The 19,757-nt window shown below is 39.1% G+C and overlaps 1 protein-coding gene across 11 annotated transcripts in view; it reads left to right on the top strand.

The window, feature by feature from the left end:
• The window catches only part of TBC1D5 (TBC1 domain family member 5), a 289,716-nt gene that overhangs the window by 138,630 nt on the left and 131,329 nt on the right, over nt 1-19,757 (top strand). For 9 of the 11 annotated variants that reach the window (XM_053359280.1, XM_053359270.1, XM_053359272.1 and 6 more), the window contains 5 exons: nt 2,040-2,142; nt 11,316-11,404; nt 12,965-13,018; nt 13,112-13,181; nt 14,185-14,357. In XM_053359280.1, coding sequence (XP_053215255.1) covers nt 2,040-2,142; nt 11,316-11,404; nt 12,965-13,018; nt 13,112-13,181; nt 14,185-14,357 — 489 coding nt within the window. The remainder of the gene's footprint in view (nt 1-2,039; nt 2,143-11,315; nt 11,405-12,964; nt 13,019-13,111; nt 13,182-14,184; nt 14,358-19,757) is intronic. The other 2 variants (XM_053359277.1, XM_053359275.1) reach the window with 1 other exon arrangement.

The following is a 19,757-nucleotide window of genomic DNA, read 5'->3' as shown; positions in this document are numbered from 1 at the left end:
TGAGCCCGACACTGGACAAAAAGATTCCTGCATTGCTGGGGGTTGGACGAAATGGCCCTTGTGGTGCCCCCCCAACTCTACCATTCTATAAAAATAGGGGAAAGTCTTTTTGAAAGCAAGGGCAAGGTGGTGGTTGAATCTCATTCTCTCCTTCCCTCAGGACAAGAGGATACTTAGGTAGCCCCTTGGTGAAGGGTAAGGAAGGGTACGGCCACCTCAGCCGGAACACCTGGAACTAGATGGTGGTCAGCTTTTGCTTCCCTTTTTCACCTCCCAAAATAAAATCTGACCGATAAGCTGGTACTTGTTGGCAGAGCTTATGCATGTGAGTTCAGTAAAAGGCGGTAGTGAGCCAGATACAGCACGCAGGACCATACATTTATTTAAATAGTTTTTCAAAGTTCTAAATCACTTTTTGGGTAAAATGTGGTCTTCGTAAGAATTTAGAGCAGTTCTTTGGAGGATACAATATGGACATGATGGTTGCCCAAGAGAATGACAGGCACTTCAAGAAAAATACAGTATTCAAAATAATCTAGATCAGTAAGGGAATATTGTCTCTCTTGGTTTCGAATCCCAAAGAGACATCTTGGAGATATTGAAGTGGGTTTATTATAAATTAATATTATGAGGTATTGCGTGTTTTAAATGGTTTCAGTGAGAAAGAAAAAAGAATGAGAGGAACTGACAGATCTTGTGACTAAATTATGTTTATAATACAAGATTGAACAGATGATTTTCTGTAATTCTTAACACTTAATCAATAAAAAGTGATGTGTAATTAGTGAGAAATGTCATTCAGAGGAATTTAGCATTTCTATTTTTGTGTATTACTTTCCTACTGTCGGAGATGTTTTAAAAAATGTTCCTTATTACCATTGTAATTATTCTTTCATCTCTTTAGCCCTTAGGTCATTCCTGTTAAGGAACTTATCAAAGCTGGAACTCAGTTCCGTAAAATATTTTGTCAGAATTAGAACAATGATTTCACTGAGTAGCTCCAATTCATCTCAATTACTTCTTATATGGCATGTTACGTTTCTAGTTGTAGCATCACTCTTTACTGTTATTTGAGATGAGAAAATAGTTTGCATGAGTTTTACAATGCAAAATTCATTTTGATACCTTTTCCATTTATAGAATTGGCAGGCAAAAAATAAAACAATGCACAGGAAATATTGACAACCCTTATTGCTTTATTTTGTATGACAGTGCCAAAGCAGTATTTTCAAATGCATTTATGCTGTTAGATGTATAATTAAAATCTAAGTATGCTTTCATGTTAATTTTCACAGATGGTATTTTTTGTTTTTAAATGGGAATAGTTCAGGATGTTTAAGATTATATAACTATCTAAGTTATAATTGGGGAATTAAAGTTTGGATAGTTGTGCTAGTTAATGGAGGCATTGTAAAAAAGAATGTTACACTCACTTTGGCATAGAATTCAGTTTACTATTTACAAGGTCTATATGACTGGTTATTTTTCATGAATTAACTGGAGGAACTCACAAAGTTGCTTCTTACCTAGAATTCATTTTACTCACGGGGAGAGAGGGGGAGATTTTCTTTCTGAATCTTCTACTTGCCCTGTTCCCGGATTCTGACCAGACATTTGCTTGGAAGCAAACACAATTTATTTCTGTTGAACTTGCTTCCATGTACATGTGAACAGGCTGCCATCATTCTATGTCTGACTGTGTCCTTATATAACTGATATTTTTATTCTTTATTGCTGTTCTTTCACTTGTGTCTCACACAAATCACATGTCGATGCAGTTTTGCTCACAGCTGATATCACTCTCAGAAATCCACCTGTGTAAAGCAGTGGAATATTCTAAGTAATATAGTTAATAACGTGCCATTTATAACAATATTTAAAAGATAAATATGATACCTGTAAGAGCTTTGTGGAGTGGACGAAAGATAAACGATTGTAAGACTGCTTTTTAAAAGACTGGGAATCAGGAAACCGAAGACATATTAGGAAGCGTTGTGGTGTATGTATAAGTGATGTATTTTTCTTTTTTTCTTTTTCAGGTTTCCTGAAATGCAGTATTTCCAAGAAGAGAATGTGAGAAAGATTCTTACAGATGTTCTTTTCTGTTATGCTCGGGAAAATGAGCAGTTACTTTACAAACAGGTAATGAAACTATCGTACAGGTGGTATCCATTGCCTCAACGTTTTTTCCCTGCTACACGCTTAACAATTGATTGAACAATAATATAGGTTTTATTATCTCCAAAGTTGTGTGTGATGGCTCAGGCAATCAAAGAACTGCTTGTTAGCTGTGTGGTAAAGAAAGCAAACCATTCAGGCACATATGCTCCCTACTCAAGATAAGACATTCCCTCAGATTGTTTTCTTCAATGTTGTTAAATCCTACTTCCAACTTTTTAAAGGTTAAAAACTTTTTATTACTTATTAACTAATGAAAGCTTTCTCTGCTGCTCTTCATAAATTAAAAATATATGTACCAAAGGGACAATTGTTTATCTTCTGCAAATGGATTAGATCAAGACTAACAACAGATTCCTATAGATGTCAATTCAGAAGTAAATCTCATTAAATTTAGTAAACCTTACTCCCAGGTGAACTGGATAAGTTTATCTTGAGTCTCACTGAAATTAATAGGATAAGTTAGTTGTGACCTAACTGCACTCATATTGATTTCAGTGAGAGCTAAGTGTAAGTAACTTTGCCTGAATCCAAACCAAAGTATGGACTTGTTTACTTCAACTTTAGCAATCAAGTAGTCAGGTAAGAAATAAATGAATGGCATTTTGTCTGTCCAGGGAACAAGAGAATACCATGGAATACGATGCAAGCAATTTAAGATATATTTACCAATAGTGTACAAGTGCCGCACACTTGCAGAAAAAAGTTTGAAACAGATTACTAGTGAGAAAGAGACTTTTCAGCAGTGTTCATGTTAGGCCTGCAGAAATGATACAAATGAATTCATTTGTAAATTCAGTTGATCTTTTTAATTAGTGCATGTCATGTTGAAAATAGAAAAGCTTTCAAGCTGAGCATGCACTTTGGAAGAATTTTAACAATCTTAAGATGATTCTTCCAGAGTAAGTTGCTTGAAAAGTCTGAATGTGAATTTATCTGGAAACTTTTTAAAAGAAAAATAATGTTCACAGCCAAAGGCTAAGTTGTATAGTTGAGTAGAAATTGTTTATCAACAAAGCTGGTTTAACTTTAAATGCATACAGTGAAGCATATCCGTTCCCAGCTATTCTGTAACACATAATATCTTCATCATTTTAGTTCTGTAAATTTCCACTCTCTGAATCAGGTATATTGGAAGGTGCCCTCCAAATGTTGTTGGATTACAACTCCCATCTTCCCTGACCATTGGCCATGCTGGCTGGGGCCTATGGGTATTGGAGTCCAGCAATATCTGGAAGGCATCAGGTTGGGGAAAGGCGCAATAACGCATTCCTAGTGTTAAAAAATCTGGTTTTGTCTAGCTGGTTAGGGTTAACTTACTCTTATTGACCTTCATCTAGTCCCTTCATCTAGTCTACTACTCATCCCAGACACCGGTTAAGCAATGCAGTCGTTTTACTTGAATTAAATGTAAAAGAAAAATAGAGATTGATTTCATCTGCTAACTGATACCACCTTAGACCAAATCCGAGGATGCCTGAGTAGCTTCAGCTGCTAAAGAATCTGCAGCACAAATGCTGTAAAGCTGAGCATTTCCCAGCACTGTCTTCTGAAATAGGCTCTCTTGGTAGGGACAAAATCACTGAAATACAGGGTCCACAGTCCTCAATGTTAATGTTATTTTCCAAGATTGCTTTAAAATGGAGTTAGACAGATTCTCGGAGGAGAAAGCTATTGGCGACTATTGATTGGATGCAGTAATGCTTCTGAGTACCAGTGACTGATGGGACACAGGTGGCGCTGTGGGTTAAACCACAGAGCCTAGGACTTGCCGATCAGAAGGTTGGCGGTTCGAATCCCCACAACAGGGTGAGCTCCCGTTGCTCGGTCCCAGCTCCTGCCAACCTAGCAGTTCGAAAGCACGTGAAAGTGCAAGTAGATAAATAGGTACCGCTCCGGTGGGAAGGTAAATGGTGTTTCCGTGTGCTGCTCTGGTTCACCAGAAGTGGCTTAGTCATGCTGGCCACATGACTCGGAAGCTGTACGCCAGCTCCCTTGGCCAATAAAGCGAGATGAGCGCCGCAACCCCAGAGTCGGTCACGACTGGACCTAATGGTCAGGGGTCCCTTTACCTTTACCTTTTACCAGTTTCTGGCAGCCACAGGAAGAGAGAGTGCTCTTGTGCTCAGGTCCTGCTTGCAGGTTTCCCATAGGCATCTGTTTGTCCCCTGTGAGAACAGACTTCTGAACTAGATGGTCCATCAGGTTCTTCTTATGTTCTTACATTTTTGTGATGCTATATATGGCTCTCCCCCTCCTCATCTTGTCCTCACAGCTACCCTGTGGGTTAGGTTGGGGTGAGGGATGGTGACTGGCCTAGGGTCACCCAATGAGCATCGTGGCTGAGGTGAGATTTTTAACCCTGGTCTCCCAGGTCCTAGTCCAGTTCTGTAGCCGCTATATCACACTGGGTATCCCACACAATAACCTCCCATGCAGATTGTTAGTGGATTAAGAAATAAACCCAGCCTGGTTTCACTCTGCTATCCAACCATATAAAACATTGGCTGAGTATATGAAAAAAATGGTGTACTTGGAACATTATAACTTGGTGAAGCATGAGGAAAATATTAGGTAAAATATTGTCTATGTAAATATTATCTGAAGCGGACTTATTTGATCCAACCCATTAGTCACTTGAATAATTGAAAATTGCCTTGAGGAGCTGTGATGTGGGGCATTCCTTAAAGAGATGAACCCAACTTGCTTGTTTTCAGGGAATATAACCAATTTCTACTGAAAGAGAGAGTAACACAAGAATCACACTCTGAGTAAATTAATAGGCAAATAATATTTCTTTCTTTGGTACAGCTTAACTGTCTTTTTCTTGTGCTGAAAAATCTTATAGATCCTTTACAAAAAAAATAATACCTTACTGCATAAGGCTTGAGTATTTAGTCAAATCAGTTTTTTTAAAAAAACTTTGAGTTTCCTCACAAGCTGTTAAAGCTATTATTTTGTTCTAGGTGACACCCCGTTTAACATAGACCATATTGTTAATAGTTATGGGATTTTATTGAATTAATGAGACTGTTATCATGTTGTAGAATGTCTTGCTGAGTTAATTGAAACTGCAGAGATTATATAAATGGTATTAATGAACTTTGACTGCCTTGTGCCTCTGCTTTAATAAAGACTGCTTGGTGGGCTAAATGAACATCGGCAGATAAAAGAACAGGTTCAATTTCGTGAGCCTACAGGCTGTTAACAAAGAAAACTTTTTCACCTCTGTTTTTGAAGAGTGTCATTTCCACATTGCAGTGATTTTAGAAGATGGCTGATCTAGGGCTAAAGGGACTGGATAAAACACTAAATATATCTGCGCTGAATACTTGTACTGAATAAATTAATAACTGCACTTAAAAACTAACAGATTTTAACTACAACAGTAAAGAGTGGTGCTCTATAAATTTGAAGGTTTTTTTTTACTTTTATTAATTTCAGTGCCACTTCCTGCTTTGACTTCATTGGCCTTGATTATTCTACTGGATAGGTTGACTGTCTTAATTCAATCTAATAATATCGTAGAGCCATAGAATTGTAGAATTGGAAGGTACCCTGAGGATCATCTAGTCCAGCCCCCTGCAATGCAGGAATCTTTTGCCCAGCATGAACCCATGACCCTGAATAAAGAGCTGCATGCTCTAGCGATTCAGCTATCCCAGCAGTGAGCTATATATAAATTAATTATTACTTAATTGATTATTAATTAATCAATTATTAATTAATGTATAACTCACCGCTGGGATAGCTCATTAAGCTTAATGCCACTGCTTCAAATAATTCCCTACATTCAAGATGTATGGCACTGATGGCGCCAGGCCTGCGGAATTCCTCTTCACGCTCCATCTGCAAACCTATGCACTCCAACCTTGTGCCTGAATCCTGCAAAAAGTCAATCGGAGCAGCATTTTTGCCTCTTATTCAGCATTTTGGCACTGTTACCAGTGATTCCCAATGTCAGTTCATGCAAGGCAGTCTCTTGACCTGAGTCTCCTGTTCTAATCACTATTTTTAATGGGATTGTTTTATTGTGTATTCTAATAAAATCTGATCGGTGTTTATACAGGTTAAAAGCCTAATTTGTCAGTAAACAGTATATTAATTAATAATTGTAATAGTGATAGTAGTTAGAACTGGGCCACAGTCTTACTACTGTGGGCCACATCTGTCATGAAAAGGAGGCAGTTCATCAGCAGCAAATTCCAGCATTTCCACTGGTGGATATCCAAACATGCTTCACCAGTTTGTTCTGATTGGTCAGTGATGTGTAAGAAGAGCAGGCTTCCCTTCCAATGGGAAGCCTTCTGCTGCACAACTCTGACATCAGAATGAAGAGACATTAGGGCAGGGGAACGCTGGGGCTTGCTTGCTGATAAACTGTCTTCTGCCTTTTGGAGCAAAGCAGACCTGGGATTCTGCAGCAACTGCCTTGTGGACAGGAAAGCAGTTGAAGGGGAGTTGAAGAAAGAAAAGATCTTGCCTTGCCTGAGTGGGATGGAGAAGGGAAGGGAACCTCAGGGAATCTGTCCTGTTGTGATGGGGGGGGGGGAATAGAGAGACAAAAGGTCTCTCTACTTATTTAGTTAACCCCTTCGACTGAAGAGGGAAGCCCCTGAAACTCTGCATTTGTAATAACTAACAATTCATTTTCAATGTGCTCAGGAGCAGCACCAGCAAAAATCAAACAAACCTTGAATTGCATCCCTTCACTGCACCTTTGCATGGCTGATGGAAAGGTTTTGATGATGTGGTGGTTTTTGCTGAAGCTTAGGGCATGTTGGCTGACTTGTCGGAAGGAATTTTGGGGAAGAAAATTGGACTACATTGGAGTATAGGAGCGGGAAAAGCACTGGAGACGCTGAAAGAGAAAATTGTGTGTGTGTTAGAGATGGCGTGGTGGGTGGTGCCCCTGTTGTTTTTAAATAGAAAAGCTGGGGTGCAATCAGCCCTCTGTGGGATTTACAATGCTTTTAATGAATGAGGATGATATCCAATGTGGAGAGGAGGTTCCGTGAAAGAGCCAGCCTGCTGTTTGTTTGGGTTGCACTATTTTTAGAAAAATTACTCTTTTTAACACTTCACACTCCCCTCTCTCTCACTGCAAATCAAACAACAATTTTCTAGCAGAGACTGATGGAGAGATGCCACAACCCAGCAGCAAAAAGGGTTAAATGCTGCTCTTTGCCAGAAAGCTGTTAATGCTTCCTGTAAACTTTGAAAACCACACAAGGCTAACTTAATTTCCATTCGGTCAGTATATTATTTGGCAACAAATACATTGTTGCCATTTTTACATAGCAGACCCCCGTCGCAAAAGCGATTGGAGGGCTATTTACTTCAAATCCATCCTATTTGTGTCTTTTCTCAGAACATTTTAGGCTGCAATCCTGTGCACACATTTCTGGGAGTAAGCCCCACTGATCACACTCACTAAACATGCATAGAATTGCTATGCAATAACTGTTTCTAGGAGAGGCAGCTTCCTTCCTTTCTTCTTACCTTCTCCAAATACGAGTTGAGATTTATGAAAATACAAGGAAAATCAAGTTTTGAATAGAATTATATCAAAATGTTTCTAAATCAATATTTGTTGCAAGTCATCTGAACCTATTGTGTTAAGTCAGGCATAGGTAAACTCCGGCCCTCCAGATGTTTGGGACTACAATTCCCATCATCCCTAGCTAACAGGACAAGTGGTCAGGGATGATGGGAATTGTAGTCCCAAACATCTGGAGGGCCGGAGTTTGCCTATGCCTGTGTTAAGTTATTCGTGTTGATTGTATCCAATGTGTTCCTTAAACTTCTTAGGGTGCAGTCCTAAGCACACTTTCCTAGGGGTAAGCAATCCTGAACCCAGCGTAACTTACCTTTGAGTAAATATGGATGAGATCAGCAGGTTATGCAGTGAGGTGCTTACAGGTTGCACAGGAAGGCTGAGAGACGTTCAGATCCTTCTGTGGCTCCCAACATTTAGAGATGGGCCATATTCCCCTTATGGTGGAGTTGTATTCAATATTATTGTATATTTGAACAACATGATATATTTTGACCAAAAATGTATTTACTATCAGTGATACGGCAGTGCCATATTCTTCCATGGAAATTTTTCCTTTTCATACATTCATTAGTAACAATGAATGGGTGACAACTGCAAACACATTATAAGGCAAGCTTGTCAGTTTCAAATATTTTGTTTTCTTTACTGAATACAAGTAAAATAAAAATGTTAAATTAAATTAAACTCTAGGGCATCACAAAAAATTCTGATGCAACTGAATTTCTTCTAATGCAAATCATCCTGTGTGAATTATCCTAATTTGCATGGGATTCCACCCCCCAAAAAAAAGTTCTGATTCAAAATATTCTGGAAAACACACATCACAGCGTACTGCACATAGAAATGTCACTGTATATCAAATTGCTTTTGATTTGATTTAAAAATACATTGTGGTCATTGTATTATAAGAAATTACATGCCATATTTAAATTCATGAGATGTAGACCTAACTGGTGTATCATTGCAACATATAACTTTGAAAGCTCCTCTCTCAAAACATGTTTATTATGCCAGAAATGTTACAAAGAAGGAACTAAAATTGCAGTTTTGCCACCCACACCGTTGTCTCTTTCTCTCTTTTTGCATTTCTGCCTTCACCTTAACCCCTTAGCACAATGTGGTTGATGCCCACATTATTTTATCTATTGCCATGTTCCAGAGTATCTTTTTAACGTTCAGGTTGAATGGCAAACCCATTCTGGGGGTGGCTCTGTAGTGCAGCAGATAACAAAATAGAAATTCCCTCTTCCTGAGAGCTACCCTGGTGATGTAGGTCGCTTGGCACTTGGCACTTGTTGCTGGAGACCCACGTTTGAAAACTTTATAGCAGAATACTAGGGTAAGGCTAAGCAAGGTATGCCGGGCACCATAGCGGAGCATTTTCTGCACATGAACTGAGCACATATAACTGCCATAAGCCCTGTGGAGACATCCTAAAGGGGCCAGTTGGATCAGGGCAACAGGTGGCAGAAGCTTGAAGAGCTAGAGTCTGATGATCCAGGGGAGGGCTCCAGTGGGTTGGATGGGCCTCATCTGGTCCCCAGGAAGTCCTGGTGTTCACTGAGGCTTGAACCACAGTCAGATCATGGAAGCACCGACCTAACAATGAGGTGGAGTGAAGCAGCTGCCTCCTCAGACAGCTGGATCCAGAGAGGCGGCACGGCTTGCTGCCGCCCGCATACTGCCACTCGCTGCTGGTTTCCCAAGAGAAGCATCTCTCCATTGAATTCTGTGGGCAGTTCCCTGCCTGCCTAGCAAAAACCCATGGAAGGGACCAAGAAGTGGTCAGTAGCAGGAATAGCAGAGGCCACAAAGTGTCCAGGCATCAGCCATTGGGCACCCCTAGCAATGCCTGTCATGCTCCTAGCAACTCCGCCTACCCTCTTTTTCTCTCCCTGCTTCCTTTGAGCTGACGGTTGTGGCACTTCTGCCTCCTGCTCCTCCCTGCTCGCCTGGCAAATAGCATGGAGCTGCTGCCCTGCACCCCTCCTCCTTCTCTCCAGGGTAAGGTCGTCCTCTGTGCCACCCTGGGATACAGTGGGGCTGTACAATGATGCCTGTGAGCATGTACAGAAAGTTCTGGGCTATTCCTGCAATGCCCAGGAGTGCTTCTCAGGTTCCCTGAAAGGGAGGAGCCCATGGGAAGTCAGTTGTGTTTGCTTTGGAGCCCTTGGTGCCTTCCTTTGTCCCCCAACCCCACATTCCTTTAGAGCTGGTTTTTAAGCAGAGGTTGGATGGCCGTCATGTATGATCTAGCTGAGATTCCTGCATTGCAGTTGGGTAGACCAATTCACCCTTGAGGTCCCTTCCAACTCTACAATTCTATGTGGCTAAGTAATAGTGAAAGAGGATGACTGAATAGAGCTAATCAAAACTAAGTCTTCCATTGTACCTGATAGTTGTTTGACCTGTTCAGTTGTGAACGATGCCCCACCAGCTTCTGCTGAGCCAAGCTTTTATTTTTATTAACAATGCTGGATTCTCAAAGGTATTATAGGAACTAGATGCCCAGTCATTCTTGATTTCTTTTTCCTTTGGAAGCCTTATCCTAGCATATCTGTTCATAAGCAGTCTTTCCAATATGACCTCAAGATATTTTTATGACTGAGTATGCAAGTTACTGGAATGAGCAAAATTTAGAGAAGGTTTCAAAAGAGTGCATTTAATATTATGAAATAGTGACAATTTAAAACTGAAAAAATAAAAAGATGTGCTCAGCCTACCCAATATACAAATTTACTCTTTCCCCTCTTTTTATTCTAAACATTTTTTCAAAAATGACAGGTTTTATATTATCTCTTTCCAACCTTTCAGAGTACCTTCTGATTTTAATATTTACATTTAAACATACACATGGAAGGGAAATTATTTCTGTTTGTAACATTAAAGAAATGACCATCAACCAAGTACCCCAATTTCTTGCCATTTCTTCTGAAGCATTTTAGATGTTCATAACCAAAGTTGCGAAACTGTGCTGGTTAACCTGTATAAAATGAATAATTTTCTTTTGAGCAAATTTAGCCAATCGGCCTAGCTGATCTGCTTAACGGGGTTAAGAAGGAATTGGGCCCCATCTTATGTGACATTATCCATTATCACAGTTTTAAGCTATGCAGATATGGAATTTTCATCTTAGCTGAGTGAATTGGAATGTATTTCTCTTAGGTTTCTTCTAATCCCATTTTCTAAAAGTATATAAATAATTCTGTACTTTATAGCAATCACTGATGTTCCAATTTTGGGAAACAATTTTTGATACCGTTCTCAGTTATACTCTATGTGTGTCTTCATAAGATAGCTCCTAACTGCCCAATGTTTAAGTAAAACAATTATTCACATAGATATTGATGTAACTACTGAGTAATGAATTGTGGTCTACTGACTTTTTGTTCCATTAAAAAAAAAATCAGAGTTCCTGTCTATATAGGAGAGTAAACAATTAGTATTAGTTTCATTTACAATAAAACTATTAGATAGCCATCATTTTTATGCCAAGGTAACTTTTTCTTGCTTAATTGGTGCTGATGTAGAAATCCCAGGCATGTGAAATAAAGTCTTTATTTTTGTTTTGCTGTAGGGAATGCATGAACTCCTAGCACCAATTGTCTTTATTCTGCATTGTGACCACCAAGCTTATCTACATGCAAGCGAAGCTGCACAACCAAGGTGGGTATCTTGCATTTCTCCATACAAAACAAATTATTAGGGTATTGATTTCAAACAGTATGTGGATCAACAAGCACCACATGCAGTTTGCAATGTAATGTAAATAGTCAAAAGCCATGTTTCGACAATGACATGACAGCAGGTAAAAGACTACCCTTTAATGAGAAGTACTACCCTTTAAAGAGAGGTCTGTTAACCTGGTCCAGAGGCCTTTTAGTCCTCTGTATCCCCAAGGGACGCGGGTGGCGCTGTGGGTTAAACCACAGAGCCCTAGGGCTTGCCGATCAGAAGGTCGGCGGTTCGAATCCCCACAACAGGGTGAGCTCCCGTTGCTCGGTACCAGCTCCTGCCAACCTAGCAGTTTGAAAGCACGTCAAAGCGCAAGTAGATAAATAGGTACCACTCCGGCGGGAAGGTAAACGGCGTTTCCGTGCGCTGCTCTGGTTCGCCAGAAGTGGCTTAGTCATGCTGGCCACCTGACGCGGAAGCTGTACGCCGGCTCCCTCGGCCAATAAAGCGAGATGAGCACCACAACCCCAGAGTCGGCCACGACTGGACCTAATGGTCAGGGGTCCCTTTACCCCTTTATCCCCAAGGTAGGAAATTTTGTTGGTGGGAAAAGGCTACGTAGTAAGGAGACAAGAGCCCAGCTGGATCAAGCCAAAGGCCCATCTAGTCCAGCATCCTGTTTTGTTTTATTTATTTATTTAACAAAATTAACAAACAAACAAAATCAATATAATGCTTTCTTGTAAAAAAACAACAACCCTCTAAGCAAGTTACCCTCCCAGCAGAGAATCATTCGTGATATCAACAGCCATTTGTTCCGCAGAGTGAGAGGGGAAGATCTTCATATACAGCACAGGATATGCAAACTGCTGTTGCACGAAATAACATATGGATCATTAGAGTGTTTTATCATTGCCAGGGTCCAAACAACCCCTTATGCAAGCACTTCAGCTTGCACTAGGGGCTGCAGCAAGAAGTAGGATGGGACATTCGCCAGCACATGTGGTGTTCCACACATAGCGTTTTGGATCCTGGCCAATGTATGCAGGAAGAAAGTGTCAAGGTTTTTCAAAGTAACCATGTTTTGTGCATATTACCGCCACTTATTTCCTTCTAGAGCTGTAGCCAGAGAAGAAAATGGATAAGAGGTGTCGTCACTGATTAATTGCTGCTAAAATGTGATAAAAATAGATTCTATTAAAATAAATTACTGCTTTGATAATTGTGTATTTGACCAGTAACAATATTTTTTTGTTTTCAACGAACAGTGATAGATTGTGGAGTGATCAATTATTCTGGATCAAGCATATTCAAATAATACATTGTGGCACCCAGTAATTTGTTATTTGGAATAATTAGATGGTTACTTCATTGTAGTGCAGACAAGGCAGCTAATTTGTTTTTGATCTTTAGAGAGAGTAAGGACTTCATTTGTCTTCAGTGGAGTTACTTTTTTAATTACAAAGGCTAGTTGTACTTACTTGCAGTTCCTCTATAACTTAGCTTAAAATCTTCCAGAAATAAACTTTTACATGTTTTTGTTATTCTAAGCAGTGAGGAAATGAAAGCTCTTTTGAACCCTGAATATCTGGAGCATGATGCCTAGTAAGTTTCGATAATTTCATATTTCTGTTACATTTCTATTATATTTGTATTATTATTAATCATAGTACTTATCAAAAAAACTTTTGTCTTTAGTGCTATGTTCATCCATCTTATGAAAACAGCAGAACACTGGTTTTCTACCTATGAGCACGACAGTCAAAAGGTACATGCTGATAAAAATCAAGTACTTTTTGAACTTGTAGAATATGATTATTAAAGAACAGAGGTATAATAGGAAATAAGACAGGAGTTAACATTTCTAAAACATGTTGAAACAAAATCTTTGAAGTGTTTTTTCCTCAGCTATCTTGTCTGAGAGCCTCCCCAAACCTTCAGCCCCCTTAGCAAATGTAGTGTTGTGGGATCTCTTTAACTGTGGTTAAGTGATAAGAAGTGGACAGTACAATTCTGCCTATCTTCTTCCAGTCATTAGATGAATGTGTAATTGGATTTTATGGAACCTCCCAACTGTCATTGCAAAATAAGAAATTTTAGCAGTTACTTTTGTTTGTTTCCCCCCCACTTCATGGTCCTTGTTTTGGTGTATTTGGTGTATTTTGATGTCAATCTTCATACAGTAAATTTATACACCCACCCACCAATGACATTCTGGTCTGGAATGTTTGTCTATGAAAAAAATACCCCTCAGTTGCTGGAGATAATATGTTGGTAATAGCTGCATTCCAACAATTGGATATTTGTCTGGTTTACCAATCACATTAAACAATAATTAAAAATAAACTATGATTTAACAAGTTTGTTCCCCTCTTCTCTCTCTGCTGTGCTGGAAGGGGAGGGGGAGCAAAGACTGGATTTATGCTATGTGTGAACTTGCACTTGTGGTTTGTTTCCCCAAAATAAAGTATGATTGGTAAGCTAAGTAAACCTTGACTTCTGCTCCTGGTTTATTTGGAGAAAAAAACATGAGTGCTGGTTCGAATGCAATGCTAAGCCAGCCTCAGGTTGGTTTTCCTCCCAGCATATCAAAGACAGAAATGTCAGAGGAGCAAAATGGGCCCCATACCTTTTCTCATTAAACCATAGTTTATTTTTAACTGTGGTTTCAGGTTACATACAAACTGGACCTTTGCTAAGATGTTGTATTAGAATGTGCTCCAATAGTATATTTCATTTTACATTTCACTTTGTTGTTGTTCTTTCATTAGGAGAAAGATGCAATGATGACACCTGTTCCGTTTGCTAGACCACAAGATCTAGGCCCATCAATTGCTATAGTAGCGAAAGTAAATCAGATTCAAGATCATTTGCTAAAGAAACACGATATCGAACTCTACATGCATTTGAACAGGCTAGAGATTGCTCCCCAGATTTATGGACTGTAAGTCTTTTTTCCATTTATTGTACTTTATGTAGTGGATGTGGAATTTAGTGGAGCGGATTTCTGAGTAATGTATAGTTATTGTGACATTAACCTACGCTAGAAAGTGTGACAGCAGGGACCCCTTCTCGTCCCAAGGCTAGACATTTTAAGGCTAGACATTTTTCAGTTTAGGGAGGTGCTACGAACTTATCCAATGCTTTTATGTCTACACTTTACAAGAGAGGATGGGAGGAAAACCAGAACAATTTGGCCTCACTGATGTAGCCTCCTTGGTTGCACCCATGTGACCTTATTGGCCCTGCCTCCTTGACCTCCCTACCGGATCCAGGAACTACTAGCTGCCACTTCAGAAACACTACAATAAAAGCAGGAAAGAAGCTAAATTGTTAACGCTTCAGCTTTTCTGTTTCATTATAGGAACCAGTGACATTTGAACTGTGGGCAGTGACATTCTTAGTAGTATGATAGTGGTAATACATAATTAGGAGACTATAGTAGCTATAGGTGTTCAATAAGTTCTTGATATTTTCATATCTTTTTAAAGTATAGTTTTGAATTAGGCAACATAGACTAGACTCTACAAAACTGGGGGAGATTTATTCATCTTAAGGAAACATTAGGATGTCCTTCTTCTGTTGTTATTACCTAGCAAAAAACATCTTAGTGTGTAGGAAAGAAATTCTAGCATCAGCCAGCTGTGTTCTTTTGAAGCTTATAAATTCACCTTGCTCATTGCCTATCCTCCGGCAAAGGACTACAGATGGCTACATTAACTAATAGATACTGTTCATATTCCAAATTTTGCAAATAAAGCACCCTAAAAAATATAAATGAACATAGATTACATCCCTTATGAATGCTTAATATCTAGTGATGTTTATCTTGTTTAGTATAAAATAATGTATTTTTCTCACAAATATTGCTTTCATTGCATTATTTAAACTTAAAAATACTGTATTATAAATACTGGACATTTACCAGCTTTTCCGCATTTGGAGCATTTCATTAAGAATAAGGCACAAGAGCAAAATGTCACTCTTTTGGAAACCCAGGTTAGACAGCACTGAATAAGATGCATCAAGAACAATATTAGAACCTACCTTAATCAGACTTCACATAAACTATGTACAGGCAAGAAACAAATAATGCTTCAGCGAGCACAAAAATGAATAGAGATGTACTGCAGTGGATGCAATTTATGGCAGATTAAAAATGCTAAAATATAAAATGTGTAACACTGCCACTGACAAACTGGCACAAGACTAATGCTTGGATCCTCTGTAATGCCAAAGCATGTTTTCACGTTACGTGAATGAACCTTGACCAAATTTCAGGCCCTCATATGCTCTCTCCTCTATTCACATGCTGCAATGACCTCCTCCCTTTCTTGCTTATAGCAAAATATACAGTATTTTGTGCTCTATAAGACTCACTTTTTCTCTCCTAAAAAGTAAGGGGAAATGTGTGTGCATCTTATGGAGCGAATGCAGGCTGCGCAGCTATCCCAGAAGCCAGAACAGCAAGAGGGATCGCTGCTTTCGCTGCGCAGCGATCCCTCTTGCTGTTCCGGCTTCTGGGATTCAGAATATTTTTTTTCTTGTTTTCCTCCTCCAAAAACTAGGTGCTTCTTGTGGTCTGGTGCATCTTATAGAGCGAAAAATATGGTAGTTTGCCTCTATGTCTGCATTATTACACTATGGTATTTGCTTGTCTTGCAAATCATGATTGTATACCACAGTGTGATGAGTAGTTTACAATTATTGCCGTCACTTTTTGATAATGCATTAGTAAAATGGAGGCATACACATAAGAGGTCAGTGCTGAAGTAGGGGAAATAGAACTGCAGAATGTAAAGGAGACATTCAGATCAATGTGGGAAGATGACATTGAGATAGATAGTGGCAATCTGTGGTCTAACTTACGCCTATGGGTTGCAAGTTACCATAAATAACATAATGTGAAAAAAATTAAAAGAAGAAATATTATCAAGTATGATTACTAAAACAATTATTTCCCAACTAGAGCCTCGTGTACAGATTAGTGCACAGTCCTTTGGAATCTGCTGTAGACTACCACTGTAACAAAATGTCAGTTGGAATCTTAACTTGTGGAATAATTTACCAGTAGTACTGTCAAAACAGTTAGACTTATATCATAGTGATATGTCAGTTCCCACTATATTGGCAGTGAGAAAAATTACCTGGGTCTTTTCTCTTTCTAATAACTGTGTGCTAGTATTTGAAAACTGCAGAGGGTATAAAACATCAGCATACTGTAATTATTTTTGTCTCTAGTGCTGTCAGACTTTTTTTTTTTTTTACAAATAATTTCCAGTACTAAGTTGAGTGGTCTCCTTAATTTTGTTAGTGTAGAGAGATACTATTATTTGATTTGGTATAAAGAAAACTATTTACTACCCAACAGGCTGGAAGTGGAAAGAGATATTGTGAAATTGTGAGATATTGTGAGATGTTGTTTCATGCTTGTATATTCAGTGGCAACATAAGATAAAGTTGTGAATCTCAGGAAAGGATATGGAATCAGAACAATTCTTAAGAGTTGGGAAGGACTCAAATGCAATGATGATCCAATCTAACTCACCTCACAGAGAACACCCAAAGCCATTTATGGTTGATGATTGAAATAGGTTTTTCCCTAATATACAAAATTTATGCTTTCCCTTAGTAGATGAGGTGAACAGTTGTCATCAGCCTCTTTCTGTCATTCATCAAAATGCTTGAAGAATGTAGTTCCGTCCTTAACAAATAATTCCTGAGGGTACAGCCAACATTCCTTCAGCTTGACTTAATATGGGATAAATGTTTATATTAATTTTCTAGTCTTTCACCATGCTTCTTGAACTGTAGCACCCAGATCTGAGACTGCTATTCTAATAGGTATCTTAACCAATGGTGCCAAGAACAAAATTACTGCTTCCAGGGTCTTGGATGTGAAGTGATTAATACAGCCCAAAAAAAGAAATGGTCCACTTGTACTAATGCACCAAATTATTGATTTGTATTCTGATCATACATAACCTCTGGATTTTTCTCTGCAAAATTGCATCCTGGGAAACTGGAATTCCACGTTGTTACTATTTATTTATTTGTTTGTTTGTTTGATTGATTGATTCACTGCTTGCTGCAGAAAAGTCTCTGACTGACTTACAAAGATTAAGAGCCAAAAGGGGCTAGCATAAATCAAAAACAGTACCTTCCAATCAAACCATGAACAAGAAGCAGTTTAAAAAACTGCAAAAACTTACTAAATCATGGTGCTGAAACATGTGTTTGATTATGTGTCTTTGCTGAGCATGGGTATGGGAAATGGTTGCTTATTGACCAATCTTGGGTTATTTAGGTGTGTGTGTGTGTGTGTTTTTAATGTATTGCTTATATGCCCAAATGGCTGTAGTTCTTCATGGTTTTTATAATATCAGGGTGAGACAGACATTCTCCAATCTGCACGCTTCATCTGAATGAAGCCTCTCCACCTCTTTCCTTCCTTCCTTAATATATACTAATGAGTTTCTGTGGTGTTTGCCACTCAAGGTTAGATTTGACCAAATGCCTTTAGTGTCCCAAGTACTGTCACAAAAACACAGGACTCCTAACATTGAGAAGGTTTTGCTATGCCTTCCCTATCAAATCACCAAAAAATAGTTAACAAATGTAGTAGGTCGAATGCAAAAGTGAAATGAAGCCATCCATTCATTATGTTACGGGCTTATAAAGCTCAATGAATCACTTGTGTAGCCTCTATCCATTTAGGCTGGATTTAAATTAACAATGTTGACAGATGTGCGTCTCCTTATAAACTCCATATGGCTTGAAGACTGCTTTTGTTGCTATTACAATATAGTATGATAAAAATATAGTATTATGAAAACAATAGTGCTATGCAAAGGACATGTTAAGGGAGAGAACAGCTGTTTGTTTGTTTGTTTATTTGTTGGTTTGCCTTCCTTCAACCAAGCACACTTATCCTAGGTAAATTGCTGATCAAAAGGTCAGCAGTTCGAATCCCCACAACAGGGTGAGCGCCCGTTGCTCTGGCTCAGCTCCTGCCAACCTAGCAGTTCGAAAGCACACCAGTGCAAGTAGATAAATAGGTACTGCTGCAGCGGGAAGGTAAACAGCGTTTCTGTGGACTCTGGCACTTGTCACGGTCCTCCGTGCACCAGAAGCGGTTTAGTCATGCTGGCCACATGACCCGGAAAGCTGTCTGTGGACAAATGTCAGCTCCCTCAGCCTGAAAGCGAGATGAGCGCTGCAACCCCATAGTAGCCTTTGACTGGACTTAACTATCCAGGGGTCCTTTACCTATTACCTTTACCTTTAAAGAAAGGCATATACACATAAATGGGACACTGGCCTGTGGAGATCAGTGGCGTCAGCCCTTTCACTTCTACATCATTTACTTTGGCTGGCACCTGTATGGGAGTTCTCCTGCTTATCATCAAGATAAGCATAGGCATCCTTGCAGAACTACCAAGTGAGCAAAGGAGCATGATCAACAGTGAGGGAATGCAAAAGAGAGTGAGATGGGATGGTTGGAAATATAGGTTAGCACAGTATCGGAGCCTCCTGCACCATGCCAATGTTTGTGTATGCAAAGTCAAATTGCGAGGAAGAGTTTGGCTTTAGCCACCCACTTTACTTGAAAGAGCTAGTTGGGCCTTGCGCTTGGCATAAGTGCAGCGATTCATCCTTTTTAAAAAACAATTATATCCCATTTTCCTGCTTCGGAAGCATTCATAGCAGCCAACAAAAATAAATACCAAAATGCGCCTAAAAACCAATGAAATGTAATAAAAACAATTTTAAAAACAGATGAAGATAAAGCCAGTAGAACAAGCAAAGGGCATAATAGCTGTTGTGTCTGCAAACAAACGAAAAATATTTAGACAGTGCCAGAAGGTAAGGAGAGAGGAGACAGGTGGACATCTCTGTGAAGAGGGTACAAAAGCCTGGACGCTATGGCTGAAAACATCATTTCCCACAACCCTATGTGTGTACTTTAAGATGCTGAGGGTTTGCAGAGCAGAGCCTCAGTCAAAGGCCTCAATTTATCAAAAGGAGCACATATAGATCAGGTACCCAAACTACCATATCTGCAATATTTGTAAAACCATCTTTTTACATGCCATTTTGCTCCTTTGTGTTTATAAAATGATCTGCTTATAAAAATGCATAGATGTCTTACTTCCAGATGAAATAAAAGTCAATGAAAGGATTAGATCCTATAAAATGCTGACAGATTGAATATTCAGTGTAATTGTACAGTTATATGAGCTAACAATGATTAATGCCCTAGATTAAATGGTATTTAAATGTTAATTTCTCTGACCCTTAAATCTAATAAGTTATAGTGCAAAGTAATTATTGCGAGCCACTT

The sequence above is a fragment of the Podarcis raffonei genome, chromosome 12 (assembly GCF_027172205.1).
Source record: "Podarcis raffonei isolate rPodRaf1 chromosome 12, rPodRaf1.pri, whole genome shotgun sequence".
In the NCBI taxonomy this organism is placed as follows: domain Eukaryota; kingdom Metazoa; phylum Chordata; class Lepidosauria; order Squamata; family Lacertidae; genus Podarcis; species Podarcis raffonei.
This window is presented reverse-complemented; position numbering and strand designations above follow the sequence as displayed.